The 22,208-nt window shown below is 48.7% G+C and overlaps 2 protein-coding genes across 3 annotated transcripts in view; both read right to left on the bottom strand.

The window, feature by feature from the left end:
- The window catches only part of RFX4 (regulatory factor X4), a 93,265-nt gene extending 80,498 nt beyond the window's left edge, over nt 1-12,767 (bottom strand). Inside the window, exon 1 of one of the 2 annotated variants that reach the window (XM_061445045.1) lies at nt 12,237-12,767. In XM_061445045.1, coding sequence (XP_061301029.1) covers nt 12,237-12,279 — 43 coding nt within the window. In that variant the 5' untranslated portion in view covers nt 12,280-12,767. The remainder of the gene's footprint in view (nt 1-12,236) is intronic. The other variant, XM_061445044.1, reaches the window with a different exon arrangement.
- A 9,271-nt stretch (nt 12,768-22,038) lies between these two features.
- The window catches only part of POLR3B (RNA polymerase III subunit B), a 74,024-nt gene continuing 73,854 nt past the window's right edge, over nt 22,039-22,208 (bottom strand). The window contains exon 28 of the mRNA XM_061445043.1: nt 22,039-22,208. This exon is cut by the window's right edge and continues 387 nt beyond it. The gene's annotated coding sequence lies outside the window, so the exon portion shown is untranslated.

The raw sequence follows: 22,208 nt of genomic DNA, 5'->3' as shown, positions 1-22,208 counted from the left end.
AGATCTTCTAGCTTGGCCTCTGCACAATGTCTGCACACAGCTGTGTACCTGTAACATGTCAGGGCTTGGCAGTCATTGGCTCCCATGGAGGGTGTTAAACTTATCCAAATCAACTAAAATCAAGCAGAACAAGCTATTAGGGACAGTGAATCATACACGTGAGGGCTTTCTAAGACTTAGGCTTTCATAGGTTATGTTATCTCCCTCCTCTCCATTGTCAAATGAAAGGTTTGCGAGACCATATCAGGGGCATCATCCAGCTGCTGTTCCCTCTGATCACTCCATCACATAGACATTCTTAGTTCATAAAACAGCTCCTCTTTGACCATCAAGGAAGACCTGCCATATAAAACCTCATTTTGCTCCTCATGACCTCATTCAGTGCATTGGCTGGCAAGGCATGTACCCTTCAGTCTGTGTGTGAGCTGTCAGGACCATCTTCAAGCTCCACAGGAGATCATGCCAGTGTCCTCCTTGGTCCTGCATAGCCATCTTCTGTTCTTTCAAGAGACCTGCTCCTCAGGGATGACAGTGACACATGGCCTTGGTGCAGATGGTAGAGCCGCTACCCTGACAAGCTGCCAGATACCTTGGTGGTTTGTTTGCTAATCTAACTTTTTATTTCATTTCCAACAGGGGAAAATGTCAGGCACTCTTGTTGTTGTCCTTTCTTTTGTTCTCGTTTCCTGGCATACAGTTCCCTTGGAGCTATTTCAGAGTTAATGGACACTGGTCCAGGGCACTTACTAGATGCTGGCAGGAATGTTTTTGTTCTTTTTCTTTGACTCATGGTTCTGTTGAAGCATTGTAAGATATAAGAATGCAGAGAATTACTCGCTTGAACCTGTAAGAGCTCTTCTGCTGTGCTTAGCCAGGTCTTCGCTCCTATTACTGATTTTCTGATAACCCATTTGAAAAGGTGTATTAAAAATAGTCATGATGTGTTCAAACTGATATAACAAAAAGCACCATAGTTCATCATCTTTTAACTCCTCTAAAATACTTGGGTAGGAAAACTGGAATTTATAAGATACTGCACTCTTGACACCCTTCATACTATGCATAAGTTGATCTAAATGTGATAGTTTTGTTGAAAACTGTTGACAGTAGCCTGTCAATAATATTCCTTATTAAGAAGCTGCATCCCAAATGTAGATCAAGCACTCTCAGGTATCCTAGAACACAAGATCCCTCCTGCATATTGATTCTGGCATTTAAGGGAGCCTCTAACCTGGATCAGAGATGACTTATGAAGTCCAATCTGTTTTTTCTTCTTTCGAATCATGTATGATATTGCTATCACATTTCCAACTCGGTATGCACTTTAACTGGGTGCAGTCACACAGATGCTATCTATCATTTTATTTTGAAAAGTAAGTTTCACCAGACCAGTAAAGAACCACTTGGGTTTTGCTTCAGCAAGGCCATTCCTCATTTAACAGCAAAGAGAACCTCACCTGGTTCTGCAGTGACATTTCCTCACTTTCACCTAGGATCATTTAAGTCAGTGACACCAGTATCCCACCAATTCAGCTCTCCCAGGGTACTTAACTTACACGGCTATGCCACATGCAGCCAATGTGTTCACCAGCAGCATAATCACACACATCAATCGCATGCTTTCCAAGCACCAGCTCTACATATAGCAAAGTGTCCCCTCATGCTTCCACAACACAGATCCTCAGGCCTTCAGAGTCTGCTGTATGAACCAGTGTAAATGCTGTCATTGTCTCCAATTTAGCTGCAATGTTTCCTTCCAAGGAAATGCAAACATGTCCCTTGATTACTGCCAGTTGTATCCTCTCCCAGAATAAAGGTCATAGTTTCTTGATGTCTTTTTGTCCCAGATTCCATTAGTTTCTTAGGATAAAGAATTAATATGAGACATGCAAGAGAGCTCTTAAGGCCTTCATTTCTGGGTACCTATTGCAACATCTCTTACACTTGTACCCTACAGCAGTCTCTGCTCACTAGCTTTTCAGTTAAAGGTTCCCTGCTACTACTATGGTCCCTCGGCTAACCGCTGTGCATGAGAAGGTATGGAGCCCTCACATCCTTAGTTCAGCTCCACTTCACGAGTGCACAAGGCTGGAGTCATTTAGCTGAACAGGAAGGCTGTGACTCAACAAGAAACAGGATTTGGATCAAGTACCCATGAAGGACTTCTTTTGGCCTCAGGAGCCAGTGAATCCATCAGACAGGCCAATTTGGCACAGAAACAGTAGTGCATGAGTAAAACAGGCCCACAAAGATGTCAAAATGAAAAGATGAGAGAGAGGAGTGAGAGATACACCAAACACTGATTGTGGGGCTCAGGGAGGCAAGAGAAGAGGGAGAAGGCTGGTTGTTGCAAAGGAGGTGAAAAGGAAAAGGAACAAAAGAATGAATGACAAAGAAAAGGGCATGGTCAGAAATAAAGGGCAGGAGAAAAGAAAGTAACTACAGAGAGGAGGTTTTTTTTTTTTTAAATCAGGAGAAAAGAGGTCAGCTCCTGAAGGAATGGGACCATGGTAAATATTTCTCATTAGAAACAAGATCCAGTCAGGCAGACTGACAACAGAAGAGATGACAGGCAGATACACACGTGCAAAGAAAACTCAGGTGTCAGGACACAATCGTAGCAGTAAGAAAATCATTTAATTGAAAGAGTGTGAATGTAAGGAAAAAGTCACTACATTTACTCAGATGGTGGCCACTTTTCCTCACTTTATGAATACCTATTCCAAATTGAGCTGTTTCTCTCTACCACCAAAGGATGCAGCCATTACGTTATTCACAACCATTCTGTGAGCAAATATGGCATACCAGACAGAAACAAAGGGCATTGTTCCTTTCAGCTCTCAGAAAGCAACCAGAGAATATCTGCATACCAAAGGTAGCAGAGAGGACATTAATAAACCATCATAACATACTCCCACAAAGATTGGTACCTCTCAGAACTACTCAGTGTATACGGAGCATGCATTGCATGCTATTTGTTTTACAGCCTCAATGTGCTTGTCGGAAAGTCTTCACTCAGTTCTGATGTGCCTAGACTTACAGATTCAGAAACCTTGTGTTAATTTAGTCCCTTCCACACTGTCTCTTCCCTCCCCTACAGAGTGCTATGAAACTAGGCGCCTGGCTTTTCTGAGAAGCCTCCAGTCTCCTCTGAACAATATGCAAAGCAAACTCAGGGAGGGAACATGAGAAAAAGAGAGAAGTCTTCTTTCCTCCTCCTTTTTTTGCCTAAGACTCATCAAAACAAGAGTCTAGTATTGAATATTCAGCACTGGATACTAACTGCTCAATAGACAGTCTGTTTGCAGAGCTCAAAGTGGAAATGACCCAGCAAGGAGGAGAGGTGAACACGCTGCTCCATCCATGTGATTAAACTGCTCTGTAAATGCAGTCCTCCCCAGTTCTCCCCACCTCATTACAATGGAGGCCGTTTGCTACCCCTACCACAACTCATTTAAAGAAAAATGTTTGCATTAGAGGGGCCCCCTCACCAGTATTGTCCTTGTGACTCAGTTCAGGACAGGAATGTGAGCTCCAAAGTTGGGAAACCTGGGCTTAGCCAGTGAATGTGACTAGTGGGATGTGTTATTGCCACCACTTGCGAAGACAGGAGGAAGGTGGACTTCACAGAGGAACAGACCACCCTGCTGTGTCTCCCTGCTCTCAGCTTGCATAAGGCACCGAGTAAATCTCACCCAGCAGTTGCCTTGCTCTGCCGTGGACCTCCATGGTCTTGTAAGCAGTTCTCTTCTGAGTTAGTGTGTTTGGTGTCACACAGCGAGCACCCAGGAGGAAAAGCTGGGCCACAGGCTGGCAAGCAAACACAACATGCCATTCAGCAAATGTGCCATTTGCACATAGCCTCTCATAAGGCCAAATTTTCCTGGATAACCAAAATATAGCTCATTCTACCCTGACTCTGAGAGGCCCAGAAGAAAGTGTCTTATGGACACAAGGCATGTGTTGTGAGCCTGTTGTGTTCAGCATGAGGATTCCTGGTCTGGCTCTTGTGCTGCATCTGTCCCTGGCGGGATCTCTGTCTCACATGCAGCACTGGGCATGGCTCCTCTCCTGCTGACCAGCATGCCAAGCGTGCTAGCCAGCAAATCTCTGACCCACTGCTCAGCCAGGCCTGACATATGGAGACCTGGAGCTGAATGGCTGCGCTGAGGGGTGGGTGAGGCTCTGCAGATAAGTCCAGTTCCTCCATGCATCACATGAGGCCACACATCCAGGAAACACCCGTCACAAGAGCAGGCATCTCCCATCACAGGATGGCATGATACTGCAGTACCCTGACATGCAGCACTTGTGGAACAGGACTCCACTTCCACATTTTCTTGCACCACATTTTTTTCCACTGTCTATCAGGTCACTGACACCTTAAGCCAGGAATTGTTTCCTCATGTTGCTCAAGTTTTGTAGGCAGTACAGGGACAAGAACGTTCCTCTGAGCATCAGAGAGGGCAATAGCCAGAAGTAGGGCACCTACAAGCTGTGTTGCAGAAGCCAGCAGCATTAAACACTCTCTTGCTTAATTAGGACATCCTTCCACATGCTCATGGTTAAACTGAATGTCACAAGATGTGGGAACCCCACAAGTCAGGTGGATGAGGAATTCTGCCCCCACCACCCTCCCCTTAAAGGATAGGATTTGGTCTACTTCCTATGACCATCCCTGAATTTTAATCAGCAAATGGCCTGTTTCTTCAAGAGTATTATCAAGCATACAGCCTTTTCTGCGTGTCCTCACATACACAGGCACTCTTGGTCTTTTGAAGCAGCTTGTACCTTTGTTACAAGATGCTGGGAAGCATCATGGGTTGTAGAAAGGATGTTCTGTATGGCCTTTCAAATTAAGTATGCATTGCTGACACCATGGGCTACCCAGCTCAGGAGCTCAGGTGGTTTCTCCCAGCACTGGGTGACCACTCCTGAGATTCCACTTAGCAATCTGGCTCCCCATCCATACTGCCCTCCCTCAGCTACAGCTGAGGTGGTTTTAGAACGTCAGAAATAGTTAAGTAGTCAATACGATTCTAGGAAGGCAGGGGGGAAGTATGTAAACCCTTCTATTATTGCACTTAGTGGCATCTGTATTTATCCCTGCTTTTGTTTTTTTTTCATTACTTCTAAATTCCCCTTACAACTGCATTTCTGATATTTTATTGCCTTACAAGCTTAGCACAAACTAGATCTGAATTTACAGATCTGTACAAGACCAGAAACTCATGCCTTCGTGTTGACTTAGGGGTCTTGTCTGAAAACTTGCATTTTCATGCCAGCAACCTTTTCACATGATGGGCTCTCCCCAACTTAATGGGTCTGTAATTCTTGCCCCAAGCAGCAAAAAGAGGGAAAATGGCTGCACTGAAGAAATCAGGAGAGGCTGACAGTGTTATTTTCAGGTAGAAAAATTTATAAAAAAAGAAAAAGGGAAGGTGAGCAACCACAAGTAGTTCCAGTAACAGTAGCCTTAAAAAGACAACAGTTTCCAGCCCTCAGAACTTGCATCCCTTACTTCCAGGCAAACTTCCTTTTCTTCTAACTACAATCTCCACAAGCAAATTAAAACGCCTAGAAAAGAGGGTTTTGTGTTTCTAAGTCCTTGAGTCTATGCCATGGGATTCATCCACAACTCCAGAAGAAAGTTTCTCAGAGCAATGTTGGTAGCATCAGACTACAGCAAGCTTAAAAATCCAGTGAAATCCCAACATGCATCCCCAGCCTGCTGCTCTGCAATTAATGCCTCTGGTTCCCATGGCTGTAAGTTTCAGGGAATCACTCATTCAGAGAATGTTCCATCTATCTAAAATGTATTGCTTCCCATTACTATAATATTTGGATCCCACGCAAAAATGCTCAGGATAAGCTGCTAATTAATTGTGAAGCCATCATTCATAGCTGTGAATCGGCTCCTTGGTTCCTGTAACAAATTCCATCTCAGAGAAATTAAGTTCACTTACCAATAAAAGAAAACAAAGTGCTTAACTGTAGCTGAAGTGAAGGAAATGAGACAGCACTGAGCCCCGTGTTTCAGTCTTGAGGTAATTTAGGCTGCAAATGAGCTTTTTTCTCCTTACTGGGTGCAGCGAGAGCCAAGGCTCTATTTAACCCTCTCCACTTCTCCTGATTTCAAAGTTATCAGGAAGGGAAGAATGGCCAGGAGTATTTAACCCAACTCTTCTTTATATACAGAGAACAAAACCGCAGCTCTTGCAGCAAGCCAGAAGGGCTCCACCACTGACTCTGAGTACTGTTCCTAACCCTGGCTGGTGTTTCATGTCTAATAAACTGCTCTTGCTGCAAACCTCCCGGGAGAAAATAAATGTAAATGAAGAGAGGCCATGACTGCTAGTTCTGCATGTAAAATAGCTGCAATTAAGTTATTACACATCCCCAGCCGTTGGGAGGGATCATTACGGGCTAACCCTGGGCACCTGCCTTCTCCAAGGAACACAAGTGGAATTCAACAGGTGTTTTCCTTTTGGAGCCATCGCAGGATCAGGACCCGTCTCTGACAGCAAGTGGTGTCACAGCATTAAATACAGAAACTCTTCAAAATATATTAACAATTCCAAGGATGGGTAAGCATGTTTTTAGTACAGACATATTAAACAAACCTACAGAGGCCTATGCTAGCTTAATCATCACCACTTACTCTTCTTTCCTACACTTCTTATCTATAGGATCGCTCAGCCATCAAATATCCTTTATGCTATCCATCTTCCTAACTAGAATGTTAGCAATCAAATCCCCTCGGCCGCTGGGGCACTGAGCTCCAGCAGGGATGGATCGCATGGGGTATTCATTTTCAGACACAATGAGACAAATAGAAAACCCAGCCCAAATGTGGGGAAACAGACGAGTGAGTGAGCTCAGAAAATTCACAAACTCAGTGCTGCCGGAATTGTGAGCTAATTATTTGGACTTGGATGTCACATCAAGTATTCCCAAAGGACTGACCTTATATTTGTATTAGTTACATGACAGCCTGCTGCTGCTCTAAAGGCATTGTTATGAACCACCAAGCCCCAGCTGTATTTAAGGCCACCTCTTTAAATGTCTTCATCTGAAGAGGTACTGGTGTTTCTCCACCACACAGATTTCAGTGATCACACGATTTCAGCATGTTGCTGTGGTGAAATCCTACATAGAGAAATAGTATCACAAGGGATGCACCTCCTTAGGCTGTCCTAACTTGCAAACCACTTGCAAACTGAGCTGGAGAAATGTAAAGGTGTTTACATTTGGAGATGCTGCAGATTTTTTGGCTATGCTACCCTTCTTCCTTGCCTGCACAATCACTGCACCAGGGGCTGAAAACCAACCTTGTTTTCTAGCAGCAAGCAAGCCAGCAACCCTGATGAAAGCAGGATACTGTACCAGTGACTCTGTGTGGGACAGCTCCAAGAACACTGCAAGTATCTTAACACAAAATGGTTTTGGAACTTTGAGATCTTTTTGTCACTAGAACTGAACTGCAGTAAAGGTGCAGCTGCGATCAACAGACAAGCTGAAGAGACAGGTTTCTTTACAGCCTCATGGGCAAAAGTGTCCCCTGAATCCAGAGTCCCTTCTTTAATGAGGGCTTTACCCAAATGAAATCTTGGGGAGTGTAAACCCTAAACAGTCACTTAAACAAATGAAACAGATTCCTACTATTGGCTATTCTGCCAAAGCTTGTTTTAGGTTTTTACTTCCATCCTTTCAAAGACCTTTACTGCAAGTAAATAACAGCTCGCAGAGCAATGAAAAGTACCTCAATTCCCCCTCCCTAAGTACTTTAGAATTAATTGATTAGCAGACAAAAAAATCATAAAATCATTCTTTCCCCTGGGTCAAACCTAGAAGATAAACTTCTGATTTCAGGGTAATTCTGAGCAATTTACAAACCTCTGAAAATCCCTGTGGGTTTTACAAGGTTATTAAAATCCCCTCAGGAATGAAGAGCTGATCCAGTGCTGGGGCTCGCGTTTACCTCCCAGTTCTGCTGCTGATGGAGGCAGAAGGAGCTGCCAAGGATCGGGCCCTCCTGCAAACACTGTCTGCAGGAACTCTGCAGCCAGCAGGAAAGAGAATATCTTGTTGGGCGTTTTGGTTTTGGTTTTTTTGCTCCATTTCTTTCATGTGTGAAATCTCGTAAGATATAAAATAACATAAGACAAGCAGTCCGATTGAATTATATGAAGGACCAGTGGCGTTTCTTTTGCATGTCCATATCACATTGAATTCACGATGTGAAGGATTGTTGGATCATCTAAGCTGCTCAGCAAGTAAGAGCTTTTATAAACACAAATCCTTTATAAATACGAATCCTGGAACAGTAAAGAGGTTTTTTTTGATTTGCTGGAACAAGAATAAATCACATTTTTGCTGGACCACGAAAAGCACTCCAGGAAAGCAAGGACAAAAAGCCAATAGCAAGTTCGTTTTTATCTATTAGTGAACTGTGTTGCAATAAGCAAAGTGAAGAGTTTCCAGCCGCAGAATCAGCCACTCATTTGGACTGAAAAAATTGAGCTCTAGGATCACAGGCTTCAGCATTCTACTTATGTTCTGTAATGTCACAACAGCTTTCCTAACTAGCATTCAAGTATTTGTTATCAGTATTGGCAATTTCATGAACTGAACCAGGATATGAAAGCCATTAATTGTCTTCAAACAGTGCTTATATGCTAGATCCTTTTTAAATGGCAAGCTCATAGAAAAGATCACCCACCACGGCCCTAATGCCCGTGTATTGGTAAAAACATGAGACTGAAATCTGGCCATTGCCTCGAAGTGTCCAGCTTGGGCACCGGAACCCGTTTTTCATGATTCACACCAGCTGCTTTAAGGGCCTAATCCCAACGTCCTTGACAGTACTGAAAGGCTCTCTGCTGATTTTAAGGGGGTTTGGATCAGCTCCTAAACCTCAGCTCCACATCCCAAGGATCTCATCCATCTAGTGCTTTGAAACCAGCGGAGTTTTTGCCTGGCTCAGACAGTGAAACCGACAGGGATGTTTATGGAGTCACGCAGAAAAGTTGCACTCCAAGAAAGCATCTCCGTTCCCTTCGGCTCCTGCTTCTCGGAGTGCTGAGGCAGGGAAAGGGAGTGAGGCAGCTCTGGGGGTATCCGTCCTGCAGGCAGCTCCCTGTCTGGCTGCACCCGAGAGCCCCGTGGAGGAGTCCTGCGTGGGGAGACTCCGGCGGGGCAACGGGGGGGCACCCGGTGCAGGACGCCCCATCTCGGCCCCGGTCCTGCCCCCCCCCCCCGTCGGCAGCGCCTCGCACCCGCAGTACCAGTGTCACTAGGGGGGGCTGCGGCTGTGGAAACCTGTTATTAATTAATACTCGCCATCGCCTGCCAAGCCTCCATCCCCGGGGCCAGCCGCCCTCCGGGGGTCCCCGGGTGCCGGTTCCGAGCTCCCGCTCCGCCGCTGCCCTCCCTTTCTAGGGCCCCGGTGGGTTTCTACAGGGAAAGATGTGGGGGGGTGGTCCTGGAGCAGCGGTGCCCAGCACCCGGCAGGCAGCGGGCACGGGAATGTCGGGGCAGGAGGCGGCGGGCGCGTTCCTGCAAGCCCTGAAGGCATACACGGTCCCCCGGAGCGACCCCTTTGTGCCCCACAGCGAAGGGGCGGGCGGGAGAGCCCCGGCGGGGACTGCGGGCTTCTCCCAGCGGCTCTCGGCCCCTGCCCTGTTTGGGATGAGGGGGTTACGGGCTTTGCAAACTACGCCCTGGGGTCGGGCGGGCGCCTTACCGAGCTAACGACAGCATCAAAACGACGAGACAAGGGATGCCGCAAACCGCCCGAGAAGGGTGGGTGCCTTTCCCGGGTGAGTGCTCCGCTCCCCGTGCCCTGCCGGGCAGGGGAAGAGCCCAGAAGGTCGCCGGGGGCTGCCGCGTCGGGACCGGGACCGGCCGTCGGGGCCGGGCGCTGCCGGTGCCGGTTCCCCGCCAGCCGCCTGCCAGCCCTTCCACCTCGCTGGGCAGGAATGGGGGCTCCTCGGGCCATCAGACGGCAAAAACGGGTTTAGGCTGATGACAGCTCCCGAGGGTCCCTGCCTGGGGTGGGGGGACATGAGCTGGACCCGACGGAAGCGCACGGCGGTGCTGGGGAAGGCGAGAGAACCAAAGCTTCCCCCTGCTCTAAAGTTAGAGCCGCGGACGGTTTGTTTTTATTTACCCAGTTGTTTTAGGGAAAAAAAAAACCAACCCTGTTAAGGATAAATTAAAACATGACTGATTTTTTTCAATGAAGCCATATTTCTTCATAATGCAAACGGATCTTTACGTAACAACTGAAACTCGGGAGAAAAGCTAATTGGATTAAGTCCTCTGAAAGGGAGGTTAAGGTGTCTGAATGAGACAACTGCAAAGCTCCACTTTTCTTGCCATCTGTTTAGCAAGACTGAAGTGTTTTCTGATTAATATTAACTTAATCAATCACGCTGCCATTTATTATAACCACACTGAATTTAAGGAACGAGTAGCACGGAGGCTCAGCCCGAGGATGAACAATTGTGAAGGCAGGAACAGAAAACGCAGGGCTCGTTTGGTTTGGTTTCGTTTGATTTTCTTCTTTCCCTAAAAACTCGTTACTCTCGACAACGAGAAGTTGCCAGCAGTGCCCCTAACTCCGTCCCGGCGGCGCCGCTAGGCAGAAGGACAACTTGCTTTAACACCCCGATAACTCCCGCACACGCCCGGACCTGAACACAACGATTCCTTCCCCGCCGAGCGCTTTCTCCCCAGAACAGCCCCCCCTGGGGTTGTCCCGGCAGTAAAAGTGCCCCAAACCCGCCTGGTGTCGCTGGTGGAGGGTGAAGGGCTAAGCCCACCCGGTGCTCCGGGGACGCGGCCGAGCAGGGCCGGACAGACTCCCTTCCCCTTCCTTCCCCTCCCCTTCTCTCCCTTTTTGTGATTTGGTTTTGGTTTTAATCGATATTTGAATTTCACAAAGATCCCTTCGGGCAGCGCTGGGCCCGAGGGGTGGGAAAGCCCTCGGCGGGTTCGGAGCGGAGGGGAGAGAAGCGGGTCCAACGCCGGGGCCTCCCAGTCCCCACCCGCTCCAGCTATACTGGAGAAGCCGGGATGGAGCTGCGGGACCCCGGGGGAGCGCCAGGACGCGGCCCGCCGTGGCCACTGGGGAGGAGCGGGGAGAGCCTGATCTCCTCTCCCAGGGCACCGGAGCCGGGCACGGGGATGCAGGAGACGGGGCAGGTTGGGAACCGTCCCCAGACTCTGCCCTGCCAGACCGGCGGGCAAGGAGGAAAGCAGGGAGGGAAGCAGGGAGGCAGGGCGGAAGGAAGGGGTGTTTTCCGGTGCTAATAAAATAAATGAAACCCGCGAAGGTTGTTTCGGCTGCCACCTGCCCTCCGCTGCGTGCGGGACAGAGCGCGGCGCAAACGGGGCTCCTCAGCCTGAGGACAACCCGGGCACAGCCGGCGGGAGGGAACCGGCGAGAAGGGGTCGTGCTCTGGGGAGGCCGCCGGTTGACAGCGAGCTGGGCAGACCTAGGCCTGGGCCCTGCCCCGGGAGAGCCGGCGCACTTCCATGCCGTGTGCCCCGGGCAGGGCCGGGCCGTGCCAGGCTGCCGTCGGGTGGTTGCGGCCCTCGGGGCCAGCGGCCCCGCAGCTGCGCCCGTCCCCGTCGCCTCCCGCCGGGGCTTCTCGCTGGTGGGACTGCAGCCGCCTTTCTCCCGTCCGGTTGTCGGACCGGCCAAGTGCTCTTTTTGGGGTGCGGGGGGAGAATCCCGCCCTGCCCTTCCCCAGACTCCCTCCCCTCCAAAGCAGCCCGGCCCCGGTGCTGCCGGTGGGACAAGGCGGCCTCGGTGCTGGGCTAGCCCCAACCCACCGACAATCGTCCCTAAGGAACCTCTTTTCCTCGCCCCTCTGAAAGGCTCCGCTCGAACCTAAGCGAGCGCCTAAAACTAGAAGCGGCGAGGAAAAGAGTTCGCGGGCCGGCAGCCTTTGGAGGAGAAAACGAAAAATACAAGAAAGGGGGAAAACCACCCTTTGCTCCATCGCATCTGCAAGTGCAGCCGCAGGGCTCCGGCCCGGGGAGGGGGGAGCTCCCCATCGGCGGCCCCGCTGCCCCGCACCGGCCCGGGCTCGTTTCCCTGCGGGGCCGGTGAGGCCGGCGGCCCCCCCGCCACGGTCAAGTTGAGAAGTCCTCCCTAAGGAGGGAGAGGAGCCCGCTGCCCGGTGGGGGGGGTTCACACACAGGACACGGGGACGGGCAGGACTTACCTGTGGAGTCCATATCGGGTTCCTCCAGCAACCCGCAATGCATGCTCTTCCCATGGACGGGACGGGAGCCCCAAGGTCCCGGGGTGTGGAGAGCCCCTGTCTCCGAGCTGTGCGGGGAGAGGGAGCAGGGTGGCGGCGAGGAGGAGGGGGGGGGGGGGAGGGCAGAGGCAGATAGTTTGGGGGGGGGTTGGGGGTGTAGCGCGGGAGAGAGGACACTCCGTAATCCAGCAGGGCAAAGCCAGACCCGTCAAAATGTTTGCGGATGTTTCATGGGAAAAAGCATCATTTTATAGAAGCCCTGATGGGAGAAATGTCATTGATAGGCCAGCCAGCCTGATGAATGGCTGCTACTCAGATGGGGATGTGGCAAGGCTCAATGTGAAGCCCATTGTGATGCTGCTTTGAATAAGAAAAGCTTTCCTCCAAAAAGGGGGGCCTTAGATCTACGCAATCCCAACACTTCGACTTCCCTCTTCTATTAGAGCATTAGAAACGTTTTTCTTATTTAAAGTTCCAGCGGCCTTTCCACTCCTCCCTTCCCTCCCCCAGCCCCCACCCAAGGTCCTCGCCTCATTACAGCCCCACATCAAAATTGGCTTAGATCTTCAAACGGGCAGGAGGAGGTTTGGGGTTGTGCTCTTTGGGGCTGCCGGGTGTGCGTGCAGCGCGGCCGAGCTCCCCTCCTCCTCCTTCCATCTCCTCCCGGTGGGCTCTGGGTTGGGATCCTTCGCGGGCACATGGCGTTGGAAGCTGCACAGCTTCCCAAATCATCTGAGATTACTGGGGAGAAAAAAGAAGGAAAAGGGCGATGTGTGTGGGTAGGGAAAGGAGGGGTGGAGGGGTGGGTGATGAGGGCAGGGAGAAGCTCCCGGTGCCACGGCGAGCGGTGCTGGCACCGCAGACCCGCCGCAGGGGCTCCAGTGCTTCTCTTCGAGGCCCCGGGGAGCCAGGGCACGGCCTGTCCGCCGGCGGAGAGCGGCTGCCCCAGGGGAGCTTGCGGTGGGGCTGGGGGAGAGCAGGCGGGTGGGGGCCAGGAGAAACGAAGAACGAAACGGGCGCGTTTTCAAACTCGCGTTCCCGTCCAGCTTTAGCCCGAGGATGCGAAGATCCCTTTTCGGGTTTGCACGTTGAGGGGGGGAAAGGCGGCAGGACGGGGGGGCTGGAAAAAAGTTGCTTATTCTGCATGCGGTTGTATGTGCTGGAAGTGGAAGTAAAAGTGCAAAGCTAGGGCTCTGATAAAAGTGGCTGGTTTAGGGAAGGAAAAGCTGTGATTAGAATATGAATAGAGCTCCAGGAGAGGAAGAGAAAGGGGGATTATAGCTGAATTACTTTGACCATGGACAGAGCCAACGTTTTCCACCCTTCTCCCCCTCTCGCCTCCCTACACCCAGACAACCCCCCTTCCCTTTCCCCTTCGGCAGAAAAAAATAAAAGGAAAAAAAAAGCAGAAAACCCCAACCACAACCGCCAGCCCCACACAGGACAACAAGCAGAGAGCTTGCTGAAGAGGACGTCCACCGCCCCGTACCCCGTACGGGCCGGCAGCGGCCGACCCGGCGGCGCTCATCCCGCACCGCGGCCCTGCAGGACGGTGAAACACCGACCCCGCTGCCCTCACCCCCTCGGGCCGAGTCCGGGGTGGGAAACCCAGGGTGCCTGGAGATGAGCTGGGCGTAGACGGTGCAAAACCGAGTCCGAGGAGGAAAAGCACTTGAGGTGCCCGCTCTGCCGGAGGAGCAAGGCCCGGGGAGCCCTACCCTTCCCTTACCCCCACCCCACGAAAACTCAGCTCCAGTCCAAAGCAAAGGCGGTGCTGTTCCCGACCGCCGCGGCTTTCCCCAGGGGGAAGCCCCAGCTCTCCCATCCCTTCACCACCCGTGTGCCGCCGGGGGGGCCCTGCTCCACACCCGGGGCCCGACAGAGCGGGCGGCTACCGACCCGCATCCCCTCGACGGCGGGGCCCGCAGCTCCCGCGGGGAGGCCCAGCCTAGCGGGCGGGCACTCGCCAAGGATCCCTAGCGACGGGACGGGCACAACGGGGAGCCGTGGCGGGTCGGGCCCGGCTGTTGGGAGCGCTGAGCACCTGCAGCGGCAGCCACCGGCTCTCCGTCACAGGCACTCTGTGGGAATTGGGTCCTCACCAGCCTGAAGCTTCAGGGAGCTGCTTCCGTGTGGGCGATGTCCGGGGATACGCAAAACGAAAATACAATATAGGTGAACGTATGGATACTTTCTTTCCAGGGGGTGAGAAGGATGGAGTTTAGCACAGCCGGGGTGTCTAGAGGCTGGGCTTTTCTTTGACATGATGCAAGGATGTATGTTCTCCAAGGATGGTGATGCATGGATCATCATCAGCACTTCTCTTGGACCACAGGTACTTGTTGCAATCTGTTTGCTCCCTGCCTTTCCAGGTGAGTTCCTGTCCCCACATTCTTGTGGAATATGTCAGTGCTGTTGTCTTCCTGTTCACCTAATTGCCCCGTGGGGTGTCAGATTGCCCTGGTGCACTACCATAGCTCGGTCATTGTTACTTCTTCGGGGTTTGTATAGCTTTTTTAAATGCATTCCCTGCTCCTGGACATCCCACATGACACTTAATAAAGTACTTGATTCTTTAGCGAAGCATTTCCTCCTGTGCTGTACTGTGGAGCATCTCCTCCTGTGCTATAGGTGGGCAGCAGTGGACAGATGGAAGCACTGCAAGTCACAAGCCTTATTTTACACGCAGATTGCAGGATTTGATTTGATACGGAGCAAAGGGCAGGTCTCTGCAAGGATGCAAAAAGTATACAATTGGGAACATTCACTCTAAGTTCTTGCTTACACAGAAGATCTACAAGCCATAAAATAATCAGTATAACCCTACACTGAATCAGATGATATCTTTTTAGGGGAGAGGGAGTCTGTTGTCATTGTGAAAGGAACAACACCTTTATTCAGGAAAGAATACAAACTTGTGTGCAGAGAAGAGCAGAGCCATCAAAGGAACAGAAGACACATTCCAGACAGAAGACACCAGCTATCTAACCTGCTGAACTACTGGATGCAAAGATGCCTTTAGGTGTCTGAGAATGAGTTTCTTTTGATGGTTTAGCAAAACAAAGGCAGAGTGCAAGTATGACAGCTCCTACCAACTTATCCCCCAGATAATTTGAGCTCTTCCAAAACCGCATTTCTATGACTGGCTTCCACTCCACAGTAAATTGTGCCAACAGGCTACGACCACACAAACTCTTCTTGCCGTAAAAAGCTCCTTATGCTGGTACTAGACTCTAAACCTCAGTGCTAGACTCTGACATAATTATTTCAGGGGTAAACACCAAGAAAAGCTTTTCCAACAACAGAAAACTGCCGGCACAAGAACAAAAAAGCACAAACTGTTCCCTATTAATTTAGAACCTCAGGCTGAAGTTCTCTAGAGAAGCTTTCCCATAGACTATCAGAGACAAGAACCTGCATTAGTTTCAGGAATGTGTGAATGGCTTGTGAAAGGGGTTATGTAAAACTGTTGTCCGCAAAACGAGGGATCTGAGTTCAGTGACTCAGGGGATGCTTTCAGACCCGATGTGTCCCTGTGCAGACTGCAGGATTGCTGGCAGCAGCCAGACACACAGTGACACTTCATCATTTTAGCAGTGGCTGCAGCCTGTGAGCGGTTCCATACTTCTGCGCTTGGCTGAGCCAGCAGCCTCCTCCTCTCAGAACGAACCCATGCTGCCTCTGCTGTCTACTGGGCAGATCCCATGGAAGAGAAAGAGAAGGCCCTTGTGTCTGCATTGGCTTCCCTTTCTGCTTACTCATCTTTATTATCAGAACAGGAAATGTTAACTTTCTCTTACATTTATTAACACCCCTGAGGAAGCTATAGGTGAAGGATAGGATATGGAGCAAGCTGACAGATAACTTCTGCCATCAACTCTGTGTATGTGCTTGAGGAGCATGATGCCGACAGATGCAGGAACTGGAAGAGGAACATCAAAAGGCTGCTTAGGTAAACATGTGCACGGTTCCTTCAAAAGGCTTTAATTGACACAAGCACTGAGAGAAAGTGGCTCAGGCAGGCACATATGCAGGTATCTGGGAGAAAAAGGAGCACTAGAGCTGAGGCATGCAAATGATGGATTGCACATGCGCTGGGCGGGGGGAACTTCTTTTTAGTTTGAAAGAGAAGCAACACGAATTGCAGCTGGCTTGCTGTGACTGTAGGTACATCTGAAGCCGTTCGGTGGAAGATGAGCATGAGTCAGCCTTGAATGTTCTTCTCTTATTAGTGCTTGTGAAAGGAATTCTGCTCAGCTCCAGTTCTCAGGTTCATGGAGAAGTGCAGTGCCAGTGTTGTCCAAAGGGATCAGTGAAAGCATCCTGTTCACAATGGTCAGCTTCAGTCTGCAGGGAGGAAGGGAACTGACTCTTCCGGGTGGTATCAGTGTCCACAGGAGACTAGAAGAACCTCTGCTGCCCAAAACGCTTGGCCTGGGAGACCCTTGCTGACTTGAGTAAGAGAAAAGGGCAAGCAGTCATCGATTTCTGAGCTCACACCAGATTTAGCTGGCTTTTGTTGTTTGTGGCTGGTACTAGTTACCAGAGGATTTGTACTCTTGTGTTGGAAGAAGAGCCAGCCCTAAAAGCTATTATAGACAACAGACACAGAAAAGATCCGTTCCAGACTGCGTCTAAGCTGCTGAACAACTGGATGTGAGGCTGTCATATCCTTTTAGATGACCGACTGATTACGAGTTTCTTTTGATCTGCCTGCAGCACAGAGAATTACCTTCAGTACCTGCATTTGACTCACAGGGTGAGACCTGAATGCAGAGTTTACGTTTCCAATTCACTAGGAGTTCAAGGGAAAACCATTTCCATTATTAGAACATCATTTTAGCAAGAAATTAGAACTCCAGTGTTCATCACACTGATTTCTTTTCTTAGTTTTTGAGTTATTTTTTCTGTTGATAATGTTTTGTTGCTGAGTCTGAGTGGACAATAACTACTGTGCACCGTCTGGAATGGTAAAGCATATGCATAGGTCAAGTAGCTCCCCAAAACTCATGCTAACGAAAGACAAAAGGCTCTGCTGCAGTTACCAGCAGGGAATTGCTTTTGATTTGGAACTAACATGCTGTTTATATACTGACTGGGAGGAGGGGACAAAGACACACACAATGAATCTGTTGGAAAAGATCCGTGGCCATTGGCACCACCTCAGAGGTACCTGCTTCAGAAAATACACAAATAAATGGGTAACTGCAATTAGGAGAAATAGTTTTTGGTTTGGTCTGGTTTTCTTCCCCAGCAGCAAGATGCAAAGAGCAATGGGCTGCTCGCAAGCTTGAGATGATTTTTTTTGGAAGGTGGAACAAAGTCTCAACTCCATTCACAGGGCAGCCAACAGAAATCTGTGCTGTTGACTTTGGGACAGGAATAAAGCCATACAAACTGCTCTTTAAATATTCCAAAAATCTCTGTATTGGCTCTGACGTGGGTTTGGAGAGTTTTACTGAGGGTTCTGGTGTTCTGGGACATATGTTCATACATGTGAAAGGCAGATAGGGTGTAGTTACCTTCTTGGTCCATACAGTGAGCCTTAAATGATTGCCGAGAGGCAAAATGGATTCACTGTTCTATTCATGCAGCCTTTGCTACCTGGAAGAAGAGAGTGTGGCCAGGGCCATGTACACACAGCAGAATGAGGCTGACGAAGTACCTAGCCCTTACTCCCATGTCTTTCTACCCCTTTGCAAAGAAAGAACTCCCCCACTGAAAATGGTGGGTCAAGGCTGAGGTGGAAGTGTTTCATGAGAGGGATGGACCGAAGTCAGAACTTGATTTCAAACATGCTCAAATTTCTAGCAGCAGTTAGGTCTAAAATATGGATGCATTATCTGGGCTTCTGAGCCTTAGACACAGAAACTGGAATACAGATCTTCACCGTGCCTTGCACATGTTAAGCCCCCCAGCACTGGTCCAGATAATAGCAAAGAGTCACCATCTGGCTGGGTTTTACGGTTTGATGAAGTGCTCAGTTTTAAGGCAAGCACGTGTCTGGCACCTGGGGACTGCAGAGTCCTGATCCCAGTTCTGGCACGGTCTTCCTGTGGCCCTGGGCAAGTCACGTCTGAGGAGGAGGGAATCCATCAAGTGCCCCGTGGCCCCGCTCCATCAGCAATAGGCTGTAAAACAATCCTGAGCTCCAACTGGAGCAGAGGCGGCTGGAGGGGCCTCTGGGTAGTGCTGAGCCAGCTCTGTGCCACCACCCAGAGAGGATCGTGGGGAGGGCTGCAAACCCTCAGAGTCATTTTAGCACTCGTGCTCTTTCACACTAGGGCCATCCTCAAGAGCCTCAATACAGAGAAAGTACAGATGTGTTTTCAGCCCCTCCAGTTTTGGTTTTACAGCAGTGGGACACCAGCTATTCTTACTGTCAGGCTTTACAAGTATGTTCTGAGCTGGGCTCGCAAATCCATTTTCAGATGCACAGCGCTATTCATTAGTTTGCCATTTGTTATCACAAACTGATGAAATATTCTTGTCTTTTTAGGCTTGTAATTATGAAGCACTCCCATTTTGCTATAAACCACAGATATTTTTCTATTTACCATCAGAAAACTTGAGAAAAAACATACAGTGATTGAATCTTCATCATAGGTCTACGTTTTTAATTGTTTTTCCTCCTTGTTTAAAGCAACAAGTCCAAAGAATTAAAAGCTCTCCTTGCTGCATGCTGAAGCTCCTTTGTAAACAAAACTCCTACTGAGATATGGACATTAGAAACAAACCCAATTGTGTTTAGTGGAGGCCTTTTACTTTCCACATCTTAAAATTATTAGATCTCAGTACCCGTATATTTCATGCCATGGCTTTGAATGCCAAAATTAGCAAGTCTGTTTTCATTTTTCTTTATAGTTTGTTTTTCTAGGTTCCATGTTGGGAAACATTTACCTTGTTTAAAAAAGTAAAAAATTTAAAAGTTATATAAATAACTAGAAGTGAAGGTGTCTGCCCGAACTCCGAACAAGTGACCTGCCTTGCCCATAGTTCCAGAACTGGCTAAGTGATCTATGCTTTGCTGTGCCCCACAGCATCCTACAGCCCATGCCTGGCTTGATTCTGTTTCCCGCAACAGAGCAGTAGAGCTGGGCCTGTATAGCTTTTGAAGGGGTGGCTTTTAATCAACATCTTCATTTTGCAGTGCAATAATAGACTTGGTGACTGAATTCTAACCCTGTAAATGCTCTGACCTTTTAATAACATTTAAAACTTTATCTGCAAAGTCAATGGCAACTTAAACATACTGTATGGAGGTAGGTATCTCTTCCAACAGCAGCAGTTTATCTCAGAGAGTGGACTGTATCTGGAATTTCAGCTGGGACTAGTGCTGAATAGCATTTCTAGGGAGCCTCTCCTGGACACTGAACACAAGAGGGAAGTCGTGATGGAATGAAAACTTTACGGCAGTTTTTTAGCCACAGCTCCTTGTGCTAAAGCCTTAAGGTTTTGTCAAGCGGTGTTCAGAATATTGTATCTCTTTCAGCAATTAGAGTCATGGCAGGGTTGATTTGGCCAAGTCTAGTTGCAGCAGCACAGCCCTTGGCTGACAGAAGACCTCTTTGTGAAGGCATTCACTGTATAAAGCAGGGGGGAGGGGAGGTTGGCTAGGAAGATAATTCAAGGGCCGCAAGGATGAGGCTCACCAGAGGAAAGCAGTGCGACAGCTCTGGCGTTCTGAGGATGTATTTTACCTCATCAGTCCACGTGTCATAATATTTTCCTGGCTGCAGCAGGATTCCTTCCTTGAATTGCCACTTCGACCAACCATGTTCCAGGAATCCACGGCTGTTTGTTCCCTTTCTGCTACTGGTTTTGTAATGCTTATTGCACTGCCAAGAGATTACGTGCAGGTGTCTATTGCAATGGAATGTGGGTAGCCTCTTAAAGAGAGGCAAGAAGTCAAAATCTGAGTTTCAACTCAAATCTGCACTCAGCTAAGCCTCTGCTGTATGCACAGGCTTAGGTTAGACAGCAGTGATGTGCAAATGGAACAAATGTAGGTATCACTAGATAGCAGGTGACCCTCACTTGCTCTGCCAGACATATCTAGTTTCTATGTTCTTCTGGATCCATCATTGCTAAGGCTGCCCCTTTCTTCCTAAACTTCATCTATTACAGAGGATTTCCTTCACCCTCACAAAACCTTTAATCCCCACACTTTCGTCAGCTTGAGGTAAACTAACTGCAAGCTTCCCCCTCAGGGCTGCACACAGATCTGTTCTCTCAACAGGTTTATTCATGAGCACACTCCTTTGCTCCCTTCTCGGTCTCTACTAAGTCTGCTTCAATTTCTGCAGGTGTAATTGTACACGCACCTTAGTCTTCAGTGTCCTGCAGCTCTGACCCTCTAACCTAAGGGACCACTTCAGAGAGGACTAGCTAGCAAGAGCACCTTACCCTCAGTGTAGTTTACTTGATCCAGGCCAAATATTCCCCCACCAGTGGGCTGTAGTCTTTGAGGCTCACTCCCTCTGCTGGTGCACCCGAGCCTCTGTTGGAGGCTCTCAGGGAGCAGAGCAAAGTTTCTTCATTTGGTCAGGGCTTTTGGTTAACCTATTCCTCCAGTCGAAGCAGTACATCACTCTTGTTAACTCTCTGTAAATAGTCCTGAACCATTTAGATCCTGATAGAGGTGCTTCAAAAGGTTTTTCCAAACCAAATGTCCTTTGTTGACATCTGTGTTGTCATTAGTCCAATTGCAAAAAGCCCTAGAAAAGTAGAATCTATCTCTTCAGACTTGATTTGTAAGCCCAGACACAAAACTACTAGTTTAAGCATTTTGGTGGAAGCTTGCAAAGAAGCCTTCTCAGGCTGATACTCATCTGTGCTTCTTATGTAGCTAAGAGAACAGCAGCAATGTGACTTCAGGAACAGCATCAAGGTCAGCATGCACAATTCAGCCATGCGAGGAGCCAAAGAACATCTCAGGACTTCCACGTCATGGGCAGTGTTCTGCATCCTCCCTGACTTTGAGTGCTGCCTTGCTCTGAAGCACCTGAACATGCACATACTTCATCTCAACCTCAGTGGGACTACTCCTTTGCTTAAAACATTAACCACGTGCTTTGCTGAGTAAGGGCTCAAGTGAGTTTAGGGTACTAAGTGACTCTTTGGTTCACCTGCTGTTTTAGTTCTGGGCCTTAGATCTCAGGGAAAAAAAATCAGCTGTGCCCTTCCTAAATCCTTTCAGGTCATTCGCACCTGACTATCACTGAAGGATTTGTTGTTCTTCATGGCTCTTGTTTTGTTTGTTTTGTTCTTAAAAAAAGTTTTAGCTGTGCCCATAGTTTAAAAAGGTTCTGAAGTTCTAGGTTAGCATACCTCAGTACCTCTAGGATAGCATATCTCAGTGTTTGCAGCCCACTTTTTCAGGGCTTTGGCTTTTTAGTATATTACTGTATCTACTCGGTAGGATTTTAAAAGATATCTACGAATACAAGCTTACAAGCTCTAACATGCACTTGCTGCATACACAGTCACCTCCCTTGAACTTCATGGAAACTGCATATGTTTAGCTGAAAGCAGGCTGACTATAACACTACCATAGCTTGCACACAAATGCACCTGCATACTGAAATCCCAGTCCAAACGTCCGATTTCAGGTTCTTAAGAAAGTAGTTTAATTTCTCTCCATCTGACAGTACTTAACAACATTTTAATGCTTTAACAAAATGCTTTAGGAATAGGAAAATGGTTTAGACATTATAAGAAGGCTTTACCATCCTTACACAACCATCAACACATATTCAGGCAGTATTATTTAAAACATTTATTAGTCTTTCATATTACACTGGTCTGGAAAACGTTTTTAACTTCTCTGAATAAGATCTGTGTTTAGCTCAGCTCAAGCCCTAGTTCAGTAAAGCACTTTTCAAAACCAAGCACTGGGTTGTTTGAAGTGACACAAGTGCTTTGCTGGATCAT

Source organism: Pezoporus flaviventris, unplaced genomic scaffold (assembly GCF_033815535.1).
Source record: "Pezoporus flaviventris isolate CSIRO_AGI_PZ_B2104156 unplaced genomic scaffold, CSIRO_AGI_Pfla_v1 ptg000002l, whole genome shotgun sequence".
Taxonomy (NCBI): domain Eukaryota; kingdom Metazoa; phylum Chordata; class Aves; order Psittaciformes; family Psittacidae; genus Pezoporus; species Pezoporus flaviventris.
This window is presented reverse-complemented; position numbering and strand designations above follow the sequence as displayed.